The sequence below is a fragment of the Miniopterus natalensis genome, chromosome 4 (genome assembly GCF_054644295.1).
Source record: "Miniopterus natalensis isolate mMinNat1 chromosome 4, mMinNat1.hap1, whole genome shotgun sequence".
Taxonomy (NCBI): Eukaryota; Metazoa; Chordata; class Mammalia; order Chiroptera; family Miniopteridae; genus Miniopterus; species Miniopterus natalensis.
In genome coordinates, this window is record NC_142084.1 from 37,216,412 (window position 1) to 37,237,364 (window position 20,953).

The 20,953-nt window shown below is 45.5% G+C and overlaps 1 protein-coding gene across 1 annotated transcript in view; it reads right to left on the reverse strand.

Moving 5' to 3' along the window:
• Positions 1–11,576: 11,576 nt before the first annotated feature.
• The window catches only part of RNF150 (ring finger protein 150), a 172,496-nt gene continuing 163,119 nt past the window's right edge, over positions 11,577–20,953 (reverse strand). The window contains exon 7 of the mRNA XM_016206935.2: positions 11,577–20,106. Coding sequence (XP_016062421.1) covers positions 19,988–20,106 — 119 coding nt within the window. The 3' untranslated portion in view covers positions 11,577–19,987. The remainder of the gene's footprint in view (positions 20,107–20,953) is intronic.

Here is a 20,953-nt window from a genome sequence, read left to right on the forward strand (position 1 = left end):
GTGTTATTTGTGAATCATTTCTAAAACACAATTTTACCCAGACCTGATCAACCAAATTGTGGAACTGGAAAAAATGATAGCGTTTCCTCTCTTTGATGTAATTCAGAAAACAGACCAAAATGCAGCCAGCGGGATGATAAAACATTGTGAGAAATTTTAGGCTGTACTTTCGGTGTATTTCTCGGAAGTTGGCCCGTCCCCTGCGCAGTGTTGGCTGTGCGCAGTACTGCTCTTCCTTGGTGCTCTGGTATCCCTGCCCACGAGCTAGCTGCCTTCTCCTGTGCCTGACCTCCTTGCCTGGGAGCTGGGCATGGCGCAGGGGAGTCCAGCTATTCTGTTGCTAAAGCAATAGCACACCGGAAGCTATTAAATCCACTGTAAAACACCACAAGGCAAAGTGGGCTTAGCCTACCCACCCTGCCTTGGTCACCTCCCAACACTCCTTTCCTTTTTTTAAAAAAATTAATCTTCATCATTGAAAGTATTATAGATGTCACCCATTTTTTTCCCCATTGACCCCCTCCACCCCACACCTGCCCCCCCAAGGCCTTCACCACACTATTGTCTGTGTCCATGGGTTCTGCATATACACATATAAGTTCTCTGATACCCCCCCCCGCCTTCCCTCTGAGATCTATCAGTCTGTTCCATGCTTCTATGTTGCTGTATCTCTTTTGTTCATCAGTTTATTTTGTTCATTAGATTCTGATCCCCCCCCTTCAACACTATTGTGGTGATCACTTTAACTAGATGGGCCTCCTTTAACAATGTTATTGTAAGCCCCATTGTTTCATTTGCCTTGTTTGGGCACAAAACAACTACCTCTTCTCTTGCTGAATGACAGATTTTTCATATTCCTCCTAGAATTGTCTTCCAAAAATCCACTTGACTCCCACGTTGTCTTTGGGTGAAAAGCTCATATTATTGATGTGAGTAAATGTTGAATCCATGTCACCTGCTCACCAATGACAGTCCAGGACCTCAGCAGTGAACTCCCTCCTTGCTGTTGTTGGAGCAATGGCTCACTGTCAGTTCAATAATACAGGAGAACTCCTCAAGGGCCAACAGCAAGGCACAGGGCTGAGGAGGAGAATTTCCTACCAGTTGGGCGGTTACAAAGAATAATTCAGGACATTCGCTAAGCAAGGCCAGGTGCAATCTTCTTGCGTGCATCGTTTCAGTATCAACTGTACTGTTTCAGTTTCTAACATACAAAAGCAGGGGCTATGCATGAAAAATACACATCTGTTTATGAGTTAGAGTACTTTTTCTTTTTATGACTGTGGTTGGCTTGGTTCCCCTAATTTGGTTCCCGTTTGTGCATGGCGTGCCTCGCAGTGACCTGGAAGCCTGGATCTTGCAGGAGGCTCCGCATGGCTTTGGCCTCATGGACAGTGCCTGGGTTTATGTTCATTTTGGAGCAACTGCCCACTTCCTTGGGAGGGGCTGGTCCCTTCACGTGAAGTGGAGCTATGGCGAGCCACATTCAGATGTAGGAAATGGGGGTCTCAGGAGCTTTCTAATCATTTGTCTAATATTAATAATGTCTTTACATTTGTAGCTGAACTATATGTTACAAAGCACTTTCAAGTTTCTTATGAAGGCTGTGGGAAAAGAAGGATCTGTTCCAGGCTCTGTTCCACACAGGGGAACAGCAGGGAGAGAGCCAAGGAATCATGGGACAGCATGGTGTGCTTAAGAAGTAGACAGTTGTCCAGGGCAGTTATAGCAGAGAACATGTTGACAATGTCTCCTTCTCCAGGACTTTGCTCTGGTGGCTCAGGAGGACAGCTCCCGTCTTGTTGATGCTGGACCTGGATCTGCAGTTCATTGGACCATAATCTAGACTTCTCTTTATTTGTTTGCCTCATATAGTTATTGGTCCTCATATGTAATAAGTGGCTCTCATGGGCCTGAGAATTCTCTGGTTCTAGGGAGAAGCAGAGAATTAAAAAAGAGGAACAGAAAAGTGAGGAGGTTGTGTTCGGATCTAATTCCCTTTGAGGCCTAAGTTTGAATGTCATAGGGTTACCTTGAAATTTTGTTGTGCATTGTAGTAATTGTTTTCCTTTTAAGATAGAAATGGTTTCTCTATTAGTTTTGGGGAACAGAAGACTTCTTTTCTATGTCATGAAGGTCCTGAGGGAAATATTTGAAAGATACTTGCTCATAGCAGGAGGGCTACCACTTTCTTAACTCTCACCTTCTTCAAGTCCTCACCTATTCAACAAGGCTTATCCTGACCATCCCACTTAACAATGCAAGGATTCCCCAATACCCAGGCCCACTTCCCCTTACTCTCTCCGTTTTTTATCACTTATTACCCCATATCCCCATATCACTTATTACCTCCCAAAGTACTTATAACTTACTATCTTTACCATCTAGTGTCTATCTCTCCTCTGCTTGAATATGAGTTTCACAAGGATGTGGGTCTTTATATTTCCTCTACTGTCTACCCAAACCCTAGAACAGTGCCTGGCACATAGTTGATGCTTAATACATTTTGTTGAATGAATGAATAGAGTCCACCCAGGCCAGGCTTCCTTTTCAGGCCTCACTTTGCAGTCTGGGGACATTTTCATGTAAGATTAGAGAGACAGAGAAAACCAGTGATGCTCTTAGCCGGGGCTATCAGTTCCCCAAAAAGGAATTAGATTTAATTTGTTCATAAGGTCAAGAAATGAGATGCAATTAGTAAATGCCAAATTGGTCAGTGATGGATGTGTGGGCATCATTTTCTCCTGCTCACTGTTTGTGCCATGTCCCACCACCATCTGGTTTCACTCCGTCTCACAGCGTCTTTGCACAGGGAGGCTGAGCTGGGGGGTGATGAGAGCCTGGGGATGTGGGATGACTTGTGTGTGACTGGAACTGAATCAGCAGCCCTCACCCCTTATGCCCCAAAGAATAAGCAGATGCTGGGAAGCACCAGTTGTGTTCCCCAAGCAGTGCAGAAAGTTGAATGCCGCACATTTTCCGGGCCTTGCAGAGATTAGGAAGTGACTGGGGGAACTGAAGCTACTCCGGCTGACCTCACCTTCTGGTTTAACTTTTTTCTCACTTGTGTATGACCCACTGTACTCTCCATGCCTGATGGTTTTGAATTCAGTTTAATCCTTTAGCTAAGACCTTAACATTTTGATAGATGGGGGACAGTTAACAAGTTTTTCTTTGTAATTGCACGAAGTTCACACATCCAGAGGATGGTTGAAAACAGAAGCAGGAGACCAGCTGGATGTGGCTCAGCGGTTGGGCGTTGTTGACCTGGGATGCAGGAGATCGCTGTTCGATTCCCGGTCAGGGCACATGCCCTGGTTGTGTTCTCGATCCCCAGCAGGGGGCGTGCAGGAGACAGCTGATCAATGACTCTCTAATCATTGCTGTTTCTCTCTCTCTCCCTCTCCCTTCCTCACTCTGAAGTCAATAAAGACATATTTAAAAAACAAAAAAACAAACAAACAGAAGCAGGATTTGCACCTGTGGCAGCTTCAATCCACAGAGCCCTCACTTCAGAAGGAAGTGAAGAGTGTTTCCCCATCTTCTCTCTTCTCCATCCACCCCCAAAGTCTCACTTCTGCTTCTTCTCTGGCCCAGCTTGTCATCCATTTCTTTGATCTTGTCATCCATTTCTTTTAACTCACCTGGTCTTCCCTTGGAAGTGGCTCCACGTCACACGCAGATAATAAAAGAATGAAGGAAACGGTGACTCTCCTATTTAGACCTCCTGGTTTATGTGGCCTCTGGGCTTTGACTTCTCTCTTCCTCTCTCTGGAAGGCCACCAAAATGAAAATCCCAATTTTTAAGGGTGGATAACTACTCTCCGAGTGAAAGAAACTTCTGTTTATTTATTTGTTGCTGCCAAGAAAGCAAGGGTTCTTTAGTTGAGGAAATGGCACCAAGCCCGGAGTACCAAAGATAAGCTAGGGCACAAACCCCTGGCTCCCCGATGGCTTCCAGGGAATGGGTTATATACGGGAAAAGTCATTACTTATGGTGCCTAAAGGAGCTGGGGTCCTGGGCACTACTGACTGGTTAGGGTCAGGGTAGGGAGTAGTTGAGCATTGGATCAGGTCCTCATGTCAGCCCCGGCAGTGTTCTGTGAGGTTTTGTGAGGTTGGATGGTAGGTAAGGTCATTCCATTTCAGGGGCCTGGGGTTGAAACACAACTGAAGCCAAGATATTATCTTTAGCTTGACCGAAACTCGTTTTTGTGTCAACAGATCTGAGGCTTTGTTCTTACGAGAGTTTGACACTGACCAGAATCTGATGTCCTAAGCACTTAATGATTAAGGAAGGGAGTGGACAAAGAGGAGAAAGGGTCATGCTAAAGAAATGGAGTTTCTGCATGGTTCCAGTTTCCCCCTTCTTGTGATCACGCCTCAGTCTTGAGGAATAGGGAAACCGGGTGTGGGTCAATCAAGAAGGACGATTAGCTTGTAAGATGGAGTTAGATTTGTCTGCCCATTGTGTCCCTCTTCTCTGGCTCTTACAATCTCCCCAGCCCACCTCTTCTGCCGTGGTCCCCGAGCCTTACAAGGGGCATTCTAGGTATTTAATTTACAAGCAGGAACCACAGCAGTGGCAGAAGAAGCAGTGGGCCAGGATACCTCTATCCTAAGTAATAATCAGAGCAAACCACAAGCTAGTCTCTGAGTCTTTAAGGCCTCCAGTCGAGAAGACCTCCAGGTGAAGGCTCAGAGAAGAGGCTTCTGTTTTCATTAGCACCTCTGGGATCCTGATTTCCCTTCACCGTGGGCCTAGTAATTCCTTCCTATTTTGTCAGTTCTTTAATTGTTTTAAGATGTAATTGTCTATATTTATTTATATTTTTTCTTATTTTAAAAAGAAGTTTTTGTTTTGTTTTGTTACCAGAAGCACTGGTCTGAATAACTTAACTCAGCATTTCTTAAAACAAGATGGGCTTTGTTAAGAGACTAAATGTCATAGAACCTACACATTATGACAAAGATACTCTTTTATTGTTTGTCTCTCTGGTTTCGCTTCCTCTGAGGTCAGCAGGAGTGGGCTTTCTTCTTATCGGAAGAAGTAAATTCTGAAATCTAAGTGTTTTTCTGAGACTGTTGTGACCTGTGTCAAATATGACAACATTTTTGTTTTATATCATCTTATCTCTTATTTTTCCTCCATAATTTGCAGCTAACATTTAAGTGTTTTGCTTCCATTATTTTCCCCATCAGCCTGGTGTGTAATATCCAAATATTACTAGTTCTAATTTCTGGGTGAAAAGTTTTTTCTTTTTAGATAAAAAGAGTAAAACAGGTAGGAGAAAGCCGGACAGCTAGCAGGTACCCGGTTGTTCCTTCAATCATTTATTCTGCAAATGCATATGGAAAACCTACTCTAAAGCGGGCCCTGTGCTGAGCCTGGGGACATATGGAGATTAAAAACATGAGCCCTAATCCCGAGGAACATGTGAACTAGAGAGGATAATTGAAATCAGTCTAACAATGGCACCCGTGAATTATTAATGCTGAACATTGCTTAGTGCTGTGTTTAACACATGGAGCTGACCTAACCGTAGAGCTCCGAAGGCAAAGTACAAGGTGCTCTGTAAGCATTTACGGGGCTACCTAATCTAGGGGAGAAGTTTTCTCCAAAGGAAGGCTGTTGAGCCGAAGTCCAGGGGGTGGGCAGGCAGTGACTAGAGGAAGGGGCAGGGCTGGGGCCCAGGGAGGAGTGGGAGCGGTGTAAGAGCATCCTGCAGATGGTGTTGGGGGCTAGATCACCTGGGACCAAGATCATGTTAAGGCTTCTGTACAGCACTGGGGCTTAATAGAAATGAGAGGGCGTTAAAGGATTTTAACTGAGTCAGTGTATGTGTGTGTGTGTGGGTGTGTGGGTGTGTGGGTGTGTGTGGGGGTGTGTGGAGGCTGCTCATGCTGCTTCGTTTAGGTAAAGAATCAGGTGCATGAACTACGCTATGAAATGCTATGTGGAACAAAACATTTGTGGTCAATCAATGATTAGACGATACTCTAAGAATATTGCTCCCACATTTTTTCAGGAACATAGGTCTGTCTGGCTTAGGATAAGGCATTTCCAGTTTTGTCATTTCTAACCTGCTTTTCACTGAGTGATATATATGTGGCTTCCGTAATATGTAGGCCTAAGGGCTGTTACATGGTACAGTCCAATACACTTTCTTCCTTCTATGAAACACACCCTTCTCCAACCATTGCCCAACTCCCCCTTTCCTAGGGTACAAGTATTACTGGAGAAGATTCTGAATGGTTGATCCTCCTCAAAGTTACCTTATAAACTTCAAGGTGGAATCCATTCACCTCCGACCCCTCTGCCAGGGCATCTGTTCTATTTGATGGTCAATGGCGCCCCCTACTGGGAGAAACAGCTCAACTACAATAAATACCAAGACAGAGGGCAAGTGCTCTGTAACCTTTGGTGTACTAGTGTCTGTGTGGTTTACACGTGCAATGTTGAATGTAATTGCTGTGCACCAGCTAAGAAACTTACTTATTACCTTTGCAATAACTATGACTCATAAATGATTAGCTTCTCATTTAGTACATTTTCCAATTACTCTGGTTTAAAGAATCATTGTAACAACGTAAGTCACAAATTTATAGTCTTGTTGAGGGTAAAAGGGGCTCAATATATGGTGATGGAAGGAGAATAGACTTTGGGAGGTGAGCACACAATGGAGTATACAGTTGTATTATAAAGCTGTACACCTGCCATTTATATATTATTAACCAAACTTATCCCAATACATTTAATTAAAAAGTAAAATAAAATCACTAAAAGATATGGAATTGATGTTAAGAAATAATCCAGTCCAGTCTCCAACTTCAAGAAGAAAATATAACCTCTTCAAGATACTGAGTTCTCCTTATATGCATATATGCATAACCCATGGACACAGACAATAGTGAAGGCCAGAGGTAGACATCTGTAATACTTTCAACAACAAAGATTTTAAAAAAGATATTCAGTTCTCTGTTCTATTTCTATAACTTCCACAAAAGAAAGTTCCACATCATCAAAAGCTAATTTCCATGTTTCTAGTAATTCAGTGGGTTCTTTTATTTGATGAAAATATCTTTTAAAAAATAAAGTTATTTTAGAGTGGTTTTAATTTTACAGGAAAGTTACAAATAGGGAAATGGGAGATGTAGGTAAGGTTAGTTCATATGGGCCCTGCGGGTTAACCTAGATTATTCCTTCCTTACATGTGAGTCTCAAGCAACAAAACATTTTATGGTTAAGTTCAATCTCCTCCAAATCCACCATCATAAGATCAAAGTAGCCTAACCAAAGTGATGACGTCACCTGTTCTCCAGTCCCGCTCTGCTCTTGGGGCCCCTCTGCTGAGCCTGAAATGACTGCAGTGGTGGTTTGTAAACTTGATAGTGCATTGGAGCCACCGGGAAGGATTCCTTTAAACATGAATTTGCTATCTTGTATCTGATATTTCCCACCTTGCCAATCTTTATGAGTCTGACTCTGGACTTTCTTCCCCCCAGTGGCTCATTTCCTCTATGTGCTATGTAGAGATTTTTTTAAAAATTTACCACCTTAAGCTTTTCTTTTTTAGTTATTGATTTTAGAGAGAGGGAGGAAGTAAGAGAGATAGAAACATCAATTTACCATTCCAGTTATTTATGCATTCATTGGTTGCTTCTTGTATGTGCCCTGACCGTGGATTGAACCCACAACCTTGATGTATTCGGACGACATTCTAACCAACTGAGCTATCAGCCAGGGCTTTGTTGAGGATTTTTGATTGTGAGTTTATATTCCTGAAACTTGGTCTATGAGGATTTCTTTGAGGCCTGGGTCTCAGTAATACAGCTTCAGTGAGATATGAGTTTGATTCTACCAAACACTTAGTGTAGCTGCCAATCTGGGACCACTTTAAACTAAATCTGTATCTCGTTTATCTACCACAGTGGATGCTGCTTTTGTGCCAAGGTCTCTGGCTCTGACCCTGGACTTTGTTCCTGTCCCCTGAAAACTTTTCCTGTGGCCTATTTTTGGATGGCCTTGGAGCTAAGCACAGTTTGTACATTTAAAAAGGGTTGTTAAAAACAACACCAGTGAAAGACAGTTATAGAAATCATATGTGATCCACAAAACCTAAAATATTTATTATCTGACCCTTTACAGAAGAAAAAAGCTGTAGATCCTTGGACCATCTGAGATCAGCATATGGGCCCAGGGCAAACTCCCTTTCTCATGGTCAGTTTCTCCTCTGAGTGGTTCTCTCTTATAGTTCTGGTTTCCAGGCATTTCGCTTACTTTCCACCAGCCGAGCTATTCATCTTAGGAGACTGAAGGTATTTTATTCCCATGTTTTCCAGTGTCCTGTAGTTTGAGGGTTTTTCTGACCTCTAGGCCCTCCAGAATATAATATAAAGAAGTCCTCCCTCTGTAGTTCCCATCAAGCAAGCCTCAGCGCCAGAGCAGGACCAGAAGGAGAAAAGCACAGAACAATAACTAATTTTATTTTGAAGGAGTCTAGAAAATAATAACTCCCATTGAGATCTTAATGCAATGCGCTTTCTTGCACAGCTAAAACGGGACAGCATTCCCTGGGGACTCGCCGCGTGGCTGGGGCTGTGGTGGCAGTGGTGGTGGGGTGTGTGGGGGGCTGTGGTTGTGGTTGTGGTGGTGTGTGTGTGTGTGAATGTGTGTCTTTGCACCTTCTTACATTCTGTGCTTGCCTCCATCCTACTGTTTGCAGGTTAGAAGTATTCCTGTTCCGGGAGTATTTCCTGACTATACAATAATTTTAACATCACTGTAACAAAGCGCAGCTTTCAGTTCTTCTGGCTTTCAATTCCTGAGAGCCCTGAGCAGTCTGCAGCCGCCTGCGGATGGGAGGCTGTGGTGCAGCTCCGAGGACGCTGGCCGCGGGGTCGGGAAACCCACGGTCTAGCCCTGACTCTGGCCCTAATGAACACCCTCCCTTTCCCCTTCCTCCGCCTTTCAAACAAAGGGAATCGAAGAGAGGGAAAGGGAAGGTGATAAGAGGCAGCGGCCCACTCCTAGTTTTCCACACGAGTTTCTGGACTTACCGAGAGTTTTGCTGGCGTCACATCAGACCCCGGCCCGAGTGACGGGGCTTATTCTCGGGCCTGACTCCACTGTATTCTTATATTCTCTAATTAACTCCTCTGCTCGCACGCTTATTTATAGATACCGATGCCGTTTCCAAAGCTCTGAATTCTGCGTGTTTCTGAGAGAGCTGAGAGCCTTGGCTCCCTCTGGATCCGTAACGCCGGTGACAGCTGTGTTGTGTATACGGAGCTCATAGCAACCCCAGGCAGCTGCCGCCAGCAGAGCCGGGTCTGGTTTCTCCTGTTCAGCCAACGACCCTGGGGAACAAAGAAGGCAGAATATTCGAGGGAGGCATGGAGCGGGTGGTGCTGAGGTTGGGGGGGTCACGACTAGGACAGGCCTTCTGGACGTTCCCCTGGGGACAGGGTGGGAATGTCTTCCCAAACAGAAGGGTCCGAGGGGCTGGGAGTTCAGTTTCCACCTCCCAGTGTGCCAGCGAGGGCAGGCTCCACTGGCTGGACTTCGGGGGGCATCCTACCTGTGCTGGGCACTGTGGGGGCGAATCAGCGAAGGGAGACCTAACTGCAGTGAGCCGAGGGCTCCCCTGGTCTTAGGTGGCACCGTGGAAGGGTCACCGTCTCTTATTCTTCTCACAGCCGAGAACAGACACAGTGAGGCTTGAGGGAGACTCCGCACCGATGGGTGAAATGATGCACAAGGTAAACCAACGTTCTGTGCTTGGATCACCGAGGGCGGTGGAGCAGTTGCTGGAAAATATCTCAGACATCGCCACCCGACTCTCTCTTGAGCTGGACTCTCACTCGTCCGTGAAATCACCCCAGAGCAGGACCGATGCCCCTTCTCCCCTCGCCAGCCCCATGCCCCAGCCGGGCGCGATGCGTTTCTCGGCCAAGGCAAGGAGAGGAGCAGGGATGCTAACGTGGGCTTAGGAGGGATTAGGAGACTTAGAAAAGCCCAAATGCGTTTTTGTGCTTTCTGAATAGTGCTTTAGCTCCTAGTACCCACGCAGAGGTGTTAGCAGACTAAGAATCGGGCACAAAGCTGGTCTAGCTGGCTTGTTGCAAAGCTCTGGGGAGTTTTCCATTTTCCACCCTCAAAAGGATAAATGTGCTGCAAAACAAAAGCCCAGAGTGGACTGACCAGGAGGGCAGAGCTCCTACTTCCCCGAAAAAGTATGACAGGAAGCCCGCAGCCTGTCTCCGAGCGGCACCCGGGCACGGGTTTCCCGGGGCATCAGGCTGGCCTTACCTGATAGAGGTGGCACAGCAACCAGAGAGAGACAGGACGGTCTATGGGGCATGTGAGATGGGAGGTGGGGAACCAGGTCGAGCAGCTTCTTTCTAGTTTGAACACCAACACGGTCCACACAAGGTGGTCTCGTCCAAGGCAGTGCTGAAAAATGGGATTCTGTCTTCAATCAGCTTTAGAAAAGCTGAGTCAAACCAAGTTACATCGGGGACTTAATAAAAGCCTTCTCGAAGGTTCTTAACAGCTACTACGTATTGTATGAAGCCTTATTCCAACCGGATTGACCTTGGGACTCTGTGCGGTATCCAGCGTCACAGTCCAGATGTCAGCTTCATGGCAGACAATGGGCTCCGGGCAGAGGAAACCTGCGCTATTGAAGCCTGAACAAAGTTAAAAGTGCCGCACGAGCTGATGTGGCACGATCGCTGTTACTAACAATCCCTTTAGAGTATCTTCCTCCCTACGAGCTAAGCGTGAGGCCCGAGAGCAAAGCCCGGCACTGATGTTTCCACTGTCCTCCCGCAGCCCCGTGCGGGGCGCGGAGCGCTCGGGAGGCCCGCACCCGGAGCAGTTTGAGGGTCTTGCGGGCAGGTTGTGTGCAGGCCCCAGCCCGCGGGGCGGGCGCCCGGCCAGGTGGAAGGCGGGCTTCTCCGGCTGAACCCCACTTGGCGCGTCCAGCCCCCTGCTCCTCCAGGGGCTGGGGCTGTGCCACAACCCTGGCCGGGCCACACCCAGGGGCTGGCAGTTTCAAGTGAGTCAACAGTAAGTAGGGGCCTCTCCTTTCCTTCCCTCCCAGGCTGGCAGATCCCATCTTTCATATTTCCTTAGCATTTTATTTCCTTGCTAATTCAAAAGAACTGCTGTTTAAAATCCTTTAGAGGTATGCAAGTAAATATAAAAAGGGACCTGGCCACCCCAGCCCATCTGGTGGGCCCCAGGGTGTAACCCTGTGTAGGGTCACCTGCCCCGGACAGCTCAGACAGTAGGGCTCCGTCCCCGCAGGACGGCACCTCCAGCTAAGTTAGCCCCCATTCTTCTGAATCATTCAAAATTTTTCATCACTTCACAGAGAGGAACAAAAGATACGAGGAGGTCAGGTGCCTAGCACTTGACTTACCTGAGAGAAATTACAAAGTTATTGAATTCTCTCATTCTTTTACCATAATCAGGATTTCATGATAAATATCAAGTTTTAAAATCCATAGGGCCCCCTCTGGAACTCAAGAAGAGGCAACACAGTAAGGAAAGATGGATGACACAAACACCGGCGTCTGGTTCCATTTTATTAAAAAACAAAACCAAACAAAAATTTGCAATGAAATTTCCTGGAATTCACAATCCTTTCCCAATCATTAGAGTTGCTTTTTTTTTTTTTTTTTTTTTTTTACCAGTACATAAGAACACGATGGCACTTATTTACACAATAGTCTTCTATATAACAAAAATAGCCACGTTGTACGTTTGAATGTTTCCGACTCTCATCCTTAGCATTTCACCACCCCCAGTAGGTGACAAACTGTCCATGCTCTCCAAGCACACACAGAATAGAATCACGGGAAAGAAAAGCCCGTGTCTCCTGACAGAAGACAAATCCCTTTAAAGATCGTTTCTTAAAACTTTGTATTTCGAGATATAAAGTGCTTTGGAAGGAATAAGCTAAGTCCCCAAGGTGAGGAAGAAAAAAAGAAATTTGTACAGGAAGAAAAAACCTACACTGCCTTAACTAATCATTTAAATATGCCCATGACTTTGTACAGAAAACGATGTTTGGGGTAAAATAGCTACATAATCCATTACTAAAATTTTCAGCTATTAAGAGCTAATAAAAGTCCAAATTAAAAGCTACCCATGAAAATGCCATCAGGAATAACTTTGTTGATTTTGAGTCATGTGGCAGATACATCCAGGAAGCTCAGTCTCAGGATCTGAATTTGGAGAGGTTGGGGACCATCTCGTGTGTGATCTGCCAATGACGGGACAGAAAGACCTCCTGGGGGAGCTAAGCAGTTTCTACCTGTGACATCATTGGTTTCACAATAAAAGCACACAATTCATGTTTAGAAAGAAAAAATGAATCCATTGGATTTTTCCCCCCCTTGCTAGTAGGGAGCTACTGGAGACAGATTTATGAAGCCACATCTGACTATTTCATAATGGGAAATTCATTCTTTGTAACAGATGTCTTTTTCAGTGGAAATAACGTGCTATATACAGAGGGGTTAAAATAAGTTGTGTTTTTTTTTTTTCTTTTCACATTGAACTGGCAATTGCTGGTCATGGTCTGCAGTCTACAGAAGTGAGCATCACACTTAAATTTCTTGGAAGGCTTCCCTGGAAACTTGAATCGTCATTCCCCCAGCTCGTGAATACTTTCAAGAACAAGACCCATTATTTTGCAGGAAATGAATGGAATGTAACTTCTTACAAATACAAAATTACTTCAAGTCTTCTAAATATAATGAACATCCCACTATAAAAATAACAACCCTTCCACCCCTCCCCCACCCCTCCATCTCTTTCTAATTATAAAACGGTAGGACCATTTCAGATTACTAATGTGAAAGCAGGAAGTCCATATAGTGTTAGGTACACGTACAAAACACATTAGTATTTCATACCATCTACATTCATATGAAAGAAGTCTGTTTATTGATCTTCCTTTGCAATTTGACAAGAATCAAGTTAAGTTACAAAACCATCAGGCGCCTGCCTTATAACTGTACAAACATTCCAGCCAGAGGCATCTAGTTACAAACAGAGCTGACAAGATGTGTCCACATTTTGCAGAAGAAAGGGCTGCTGACAGTGAGGTCTTCGGTGGAGTTCTCTTTCAGTCTTTCAGGGTTTGTGACATTCCTTTCTCTTTTGATAAACCAAATTCTCAACTCCTGAGGGAACTGGATAATTAAAGGCAAACAACTAGTTGTTGATGAAATGGTGACTCGTCAAATTAATTGGCTAAAATGACGGTGACTTTGCAGCAGAGGGCGCTCTGCCCTCTCCAACAGCATCCTACTGACCGGCGAGTACCAGAGATGCCAAGGCCAACGCAGGCCGAAAAGTTCCTGCTGGTCGGCTTCCTTCCACTGCTCTATTAGCACAGGCAATAGTTTGGTATTTTCTTTGCAAGAGTGGGATGTTAATCAACGAGCTCTTATAGAGGAAAATTCTTTGGCTATTTAAAATCATTACGTTCTCCAAGAGAACAATATTCTGAGTTGAATAAAGCGCTCAATGTATCTAAAACTTTTGAGGGAAAAGGGGCACTAACCACTAGACTTGAAAGATGCTGTGGTACGAAGGCCACAGGACGTTATTTTTCAGATTTCTGGATTTAGTAAGGGCAAGGTCAATCACCAGCCTGCAAGAGAAAACCCCTGAAGATTTCAGTTTCCTTCGACTAGACAACCCACCTTCACTTTTCTTTATGAGAACATTAGGAGAAAATTCAACTGGTCAATGGAAGAAACATGTCTATTTGGATGGTGAGCCGTCTTTGGTGTGTTTTTGTTGTTTGTTTTTTTAAATGTTTTTTTAATTTTTTACTTTATTTTTTATTTTGGAGAGGGAGGCAGGGAGAGGGAGAGACAGAACATTGATGAGAGAGAATCATCGATTGTTTGCTTCCTGCACGCACCCCACTGGGGATCGAGCCCACAACCTGGGCATGTGCCCTGACCGGGAATCTAACCAGCAACCTCATGGTTCATGGGCTGATGCTCAACCACTGAGCCACACCGGCTGGGCTGTCTTTGGTTTATAGAGCACACATGGTCCCCACATCTCTTCTTCTCCAAGCCCTCCACTTCAGTCAGGATGACAGGACCACAGACACTCTGCCAAGCAGTGACTATGGGTAACTCAGGTTGCTCTACATTCTCCACAGATCTTTCTCCTGTGCTCCATTTAGACCTGCAGACCTCTTAAGAGATGTTTATTCTCGCCTTATCATATCATCAACAAACATGGATCGGGTGGCCACAGAGCGAATGGCTCCGTAGGAAGTGCAAACATCAATAGTAACAAAGATGAGAAGGTCCTGGATCATGGAGATTCCTGAAAAAGAGCCACCGCTGAAGCACTCGAGGCAGGCATAGTTCAGAGGGCGGTAAGGAGAGACGCGAACGACCTTAGCACGTTCTTTGCAAAACAAGCAGGTTTTGCAATTAAGGGGCTCGATAATTAAAGGTCCTCATCTAGGATCTGAAATCCCTTCTTTAGTTTTGGGGTGATAATTCAGCACTGTCAAAAAGACTCAGCGTGGAGGACTGTGGCTACTGATCTAAGGGTCTTTACAAATGATTATTCTAACGACAAAGGGCCTGGAGTTGTGAGATGGGAAGAAAAGTGGGAAAAGGGAAGAGGTAAGTGATGAGAAACTCATACCTGCTTCTCAGAATTAATTTAGTTTCCAGGCAATCCAAACCTTCTCTGCAATCATGAGTGTTTAACTCCTTCACACACACACATAACAAGCACGCGCACGAAAGAATCAGGTCGGCTCTAAACCTAGGGGATGGGCATGTATTCGGGAAGAGCACCCATGTTCACGTCCTGCCATCCTCAGTTCCCACTCCCTGCCAGGTAGTTAGTATTCATACCGCCCTTGACCTGCCATCACCAAATGTACTCTTCAGTTCCGGCCCTGCAACAGTGTGGAGGGAGGACTTCTGGGACACAGAGCAGTGCCTGAGGAACTGCATGTCCCCACCTTAGGAGGCTGGTTCCTTTGTGTCTCTTTTTCAGCCTTAAGAAAGAAGTGGCCTCTGCTATCACTTACCAAGAGCAAGCTCTCGTGCTACGATGTTAACAAGCAGGAGTGGCCGTCACGTATAGTATGGCCCACACATGTTTCTAAGAAACCCCAGCCCAGACGGCCTGGGGTGACCTAGGAAGGTCACACACAGATGCTGGAGGTGGAAGGTAATAAACCTAGACAGCGTCCTGGAGTTGTTTCTTTGCCATTATTTGCCAGAGAGACTCTTCTGGCAAGGAATCCTGGGAGAAAAAGGCAATAGCTATAGACGGGCTGTGATAAAATTAGATATGAGAAGTGAAAAGCGGGCTAGCTCCTTTAAGGAGGAAGTTAATTTGCCTTTAGAGTAAACTGGGTATTATTGTCTGAAGTACAACTATCGATGTTGTCATGAAATAAGAAAACGCCAACAACACTAATGAGCGTAACCACATTAGCAACTCTCTAGATCTAGAGCCACCAAAGTTTTTGTCCTGAAAAGTGGGAGAATGTCTGTGGGTGTGCGTACGAAGAAAGAAACAGGCAGTCAGAGGAAGCCAGGCATAGAGACAGAAAAGAGAAAGGATCTAAGTGAGAGCCCATAAAAAATGCTACCGGAAATTGCCTCAGGGACCCTGGGACCACAGAGGGTTGGGTCTTCGCTCCATAGAGGGTGTGCCTGTATATCCCAGATTTTCTGAAAGAGGTTTGATTTCATGGGGTTTCTTTGTGTTCAGCCAAGGTGAGCACTCAATGGATAACTAAATGCAATTTATTTTGCATGCTCTGCAAGAATTTTCATTTAAACAAAAGTCACAAATGAGAAAGAATCCTATGCTAGGCCCTCTGTCAGCATGTTCGGTTCTAAAAGCGTGGCAGCCACAGGAGGTCAGAGTATTAACTGAAATAGCCACGGGGCACTACAGTTTTTCATACGACCAAACCCAGAGACATGAACCTCCAGAGGTGTTTCCACCAGAATGAGAGAAATGCGAAAACAAGACAAAATAACAAACGGCCTCTTTGGACAAAGACTTGTCTCCATGTTTATGATGCTAACTTACTATGTGATGTCAGAATAGGTAGGTACCTTTGCCACTATTAACTTTTTCCCTTCACAGACTCTCCACTCTTCCTGCCTGGATGACGCAGTTGACATTTCAGGGGTGACAAACCCTGGAGACTCCATAAAAATTCATAATCAGGGCTCAGTTCCTCCTAAAGGGACCAGCCACACAGGAGGTAGCAATTCCTAGAGGTGGCTCTAAATTATTCGGAGGGAAGGGACATGGTCCTTTTCTTGCCCACAGCCTCGGGTGGAAGGAGGATGCTGACTTGTGTTGAGAGCTGGGCTGTTGACAGGCAGTCATAATTCACCATGTAGGGGCCAGATGGTCACAAGCCCCAAAGACTTTTTCTCAATAAGGCCACACAAGGTCTTGTATTTGGAGTCCATACGGAACTCCCCACTTTTCCCTCCGAAATCTTCAGGGGCCACCCGGACTAGGAAAAGACCTCCTGCCAGGCAGAAGGAAGGACAGCTAGGGGCTGAGGTCAAGTTGGATGACTGCAGTGTGGAATTCTCTTTGGCTCTTGAGTGCCAGGTATCGGTCTAAGGAATTGCCATAGAAGTGAGGGATATAATTTTGTTTCAGCACCACATCAACATGGTTTGTGTGACTTTCTACAAAACAACTGGTCAGAGGAATCACAGTAAGTGGTAATGGACATTGGTGGTGTGGTTAGAAAGTTCAAGCATAAATTTCAGGAAGGGTGGCCTGGACATTTACCCATTACAAAACAAATGGGTCTCTGGGCCTTGGATTAGGCAACTTGGGTGGAGTCTGGTTCTCTTGGGAGGTAATTAGGTTTTCACTTTTGTTCTTTGTAAGGGGCAGGGAACCTTGTGAGAATATTGTGGAAGCTGGAGACCTGTGCTGTCCAATCGGTAGCTCGTCCAAATGGAGATGCGCCATGAGTGTAAAACACAGGACAGCATAAGAAGACTAAGTACAAAAAAAAATGTTTACACGAATTGCGTGTTGAAACACTAATGTTGGATTCAATAAATATATTATTAAATTATTTATATGTGTTTACTTTTTTTAATGTGGTCAGCAGAAAACTGAAAATTACACGTGTGACTTGCACTGCATTTCTATTGGACAGCGGCTGGTCTAGATACTCACGACAGGAAGATGCACATCAGCAAATATGCAATATCTGCATATACTTCTAAAGGGTTCCCCAGCCTTTGGAAACCCTCTGTTTACTACGGGGTCCCCAGGTCTTTGGTGGGGGGTGGTGAGGAACACTGTGGGAGAAGGGTTGTTTCCATTTCTTTTGCATCCTTCCATGCTGCCTATTTTTTTTTTTTTTTTAGCTACCAAAACCACAGGAGAATCCTCCAGAAACAGACCTCTGGTAACTGGAGAACCTCGTAGACTCAGGGGGTTTGCAGCAGAGCCTCTTGTGGTCAGGTCCCCAGGCTTCCAGTGAGCCTCCCGGGCCCCTCAGCATCTCCGCAGTGCCCATTAGGGGCTGCTGCGGGCACATGCAATCAATTCCTGCTGGACCTGGTCACCGGCAGGAAGAGAGAAGCCTCGTCCAACAGAGGCCTGTGTGCTACAAGGCATTTTCTCTCTGGGTATGAAATGCAATGCATATTTCTTTTGCTGTTGAATTATCCTTCTAATTCCACTTAAGTTAATACCAAAATTTGTTTGGGGCCACGCTGACAGAAGGAGGAGTAGGTGTTGCAGCCTATTCTGACCGAGACAGGGAACACCTTGAGATTAAGAGCTGCACGCTGAGAACCAGGCTTTGAGGGGCCCAGAGATGGCAAACCATGACTAATGGTGGATTGAAAACAAGTGAAACCAAATCCCTCCAACGTGGACTGAAAACTTCAATCATTGAGATGCTCGTTCTCGGCAACACAGGAGCTCCAAATCCCCAAAGCTGTTGCTCTCTGCTACACGCCCAGCACCTCTGCCTCTCCAAGGCAGAAAGTCGGCTGCATGTCATCGTTACCCGCAAAAACGGACTCCCCCGGCCAAGCGCTCCCTGCTGGTCCCGCGGCCAGAAGGAGTCTTGGGCGCCATCCTGTGAAACTCCTGCACTTACAGAGGGAGAAGTTGAGGCCCAGCAAGCACGCGGCTCATCCGGGCCTCCCGATTCCTAGTTCAGTCCTGTCTTCATTCCTCCCTGGATTTCGGTACAGGAGGTGCTGGACTCCCAGACAGATGGGACATTTCACAAGGTGGCAATAGTTTTCCTTGCCTCGCTGCCTACTTAGAAAGCATCAAATAGGAAAAGGTCAAAGGTGGTGACAAAAAGCACCCGGGGGGTCCCTGGATGCACACTTCATGCTTCAGCAGGCAGCAAGGACTCATGGCGGAGCCAAACTCCGTGTTTGCGTGAGTGTTAGTGTGGGGTGCGGGCAGGAGCCTCATCATTGTGCAGAGAACTCAGGGAGGGGGCCCCCTCTCCTGGCCAGCCCACACGGCGGCCTCCTACGGACGACACGTGCTGCAGCTGTCCAGAGACTGCTCACCTCCTTAGTTGTCTCTGCATCAGGAGAGTCTACATGGATTATAAAATCGCCCATTGAAAAAAATAGCACATTTCTGCCATAGTTACAAAAAAAGAATGCAAACATAAACAGATACCTCTTTTCCTTTCCCTCTTTGTCTCTCTAAGTCAGGAAAAACCTGACTTAGCTAGGTCCCATGCTGGGCTTTCTAGACCAAGTGGTTCATTCCCACCTCCCTCCTCACTGGGCGTCTGGACACACTCGGGGAACCCTGGGAAACAACCTGTAAAGGATTCGCCTAAACCCTTTCCTGAGGTCTGGCGAGGTGTAACAGAGGTGTGTTGGGATTAAGGTCAAACCCGCACTGTGGACACTGGGCTCAAAGCGGACTTGTCTAAAGCCTCCATCTCCTGCAGAAGCCACGTGAGGTAACGAAGCCTGTCCTAGCCTTGGGGAAGCCAGTACAACAGATGTTTTGCTTTCGGGAAGAATGCATGACACCTGGTTTGAAAACAAGGCTTGTGGTTCCAGCTACGAGCCCTACAGCCATGGAGAATGGCCTTCATGCCCTGGAGGGGACTTCTGAGTTCAGAATCTCAGCCACGGACTGTAAGACCCAGACAAATTAAAGTGCCTCCCTAGAGCTTCCTTCTCATGTCACATGGGCCCTTCCCAGAGCCAGGCAAGTGGAAGCCGGTGTGATGTCGCTGAAACTAATGAGCAGCGGCCTCAGCACATTCAGAGCTCAGTGTTGGGGTCTCAGGCAGCTGGGATTTTAAAGATCCATTTAAAAGAATTTAGATTCCTAATGAAAGCTGGCCTTCAACTGTTTCAGGGTGCCCAGGCACCTCCCGAAGCCATGCGCACTTCATGCTGAGAGGTCAAGGTCATTCATCTCCGGGATGGGATATAAACTGATCACAGCAGGGACTGGTGCTTGGAAACACAGCTCCATATAAAAGCCGGAGTGATTCGAAGGAAAAACAAAGGAGTGGACCTAAAGGAAACTATACACAGTCTTTAAGAAGGAACTGCCAAAGAAATCAAACAACAATTCCAAAACAAGAAAACAAGACTGGGAAAAAACTGAAATGAAAACTAAGAAGCCCTAAAAGTGTCCTTTCAGTCTGTTGTAGGGGCCTCTGAAGTGTGTGTCTACAAGGACACGGGAGGGAAAATCAGCTTTCCACTTCCAAGCTGCCAAGGCCGTGGACCATTGTAGAGATGGAGAGACTGCATCCCAATCAACGTGACTTTGGATATTGCTTTTCGTGACCGTTCTTGAGCAGAGCGCCCTGCAGATGCCGAGGTGTTCTGGAGGCGTGCGTGCCTGGTCCAAGTCTCGGGGCACTCCTCCCTCCCTCTCCCTCGGGTCCTACCATCCCTTTCTTCTATATTTGCCATTTCACGATTTCACCTCTTCGCAGTCCTGGTCAGTGGAAAGTTCTACATCAGATAGTCCAACCTCCATCGCCATAATCAGGGAGATGTCAGAATCACTGCTTACAGTTGGCTCCTGTTCACCTGGGAGGGGAGAGCAAAGGGCATGGTGAGCAGTGAGCTACGTCTTTGGATGATGCTGGTTATTTCAGCACAATTGTCTTTAATAGCATTTCTTTGATGGTCAAGGGAAGATATTGGAAAAATTGACTATTTTGTAAAAAAACAACATCTAGTTAGAGCCTCTTCTGACATTATCACCCAAAATATATTCTAAATGGGTCAAAAAGTTAAATGCAAAAAAAAAGAGAAACTAATAAAGCTAGAAGAAAATACGTCAAAGTAGGAAAACGAATCTAACCAGGGCAAGAAATTCTATATGAAAAAGCAATTGAACAATTCACAGAAGATTGATTAGTGCACATAACATTAAAACAAACACACACACACACAAAAGATCAAAAGGTGTACATCACAATAGAAATATTTATAAAATTTTTACAGAAAAATGGGCAGGTTACTGTTGTATAATTTACAGAAGAATATCATAGAAATGACCAATAAACATAAGGTAAAATGAGCTACTGTTTTTGTTTATGAAACCTTCACTCTTTAAAAAAGATAGCCTTGTAGTCAAGGATACATTGAGGTAGGCACTTTGATAGATCACATGTAGAACTGTGAAATTCTCACCCACTAATGTCATTTCCAGGATGCATTTTAGAGAAATAATCAGAGATGCAAAAACATTCATTTAATCATTATTTATTCCATGTAACAAAGTCCAACAATAGAGAATATCCGAACTATGTTACTTCTAAAGGAAATCTTGTTACAGCCATTTACGTGACATTTCCAGAGAATCTGTAGTTACGTAAGGAAATGCTTGTAGTATACTGGGAAGTAAACACAGAAGTGCTCACAGCTTTTT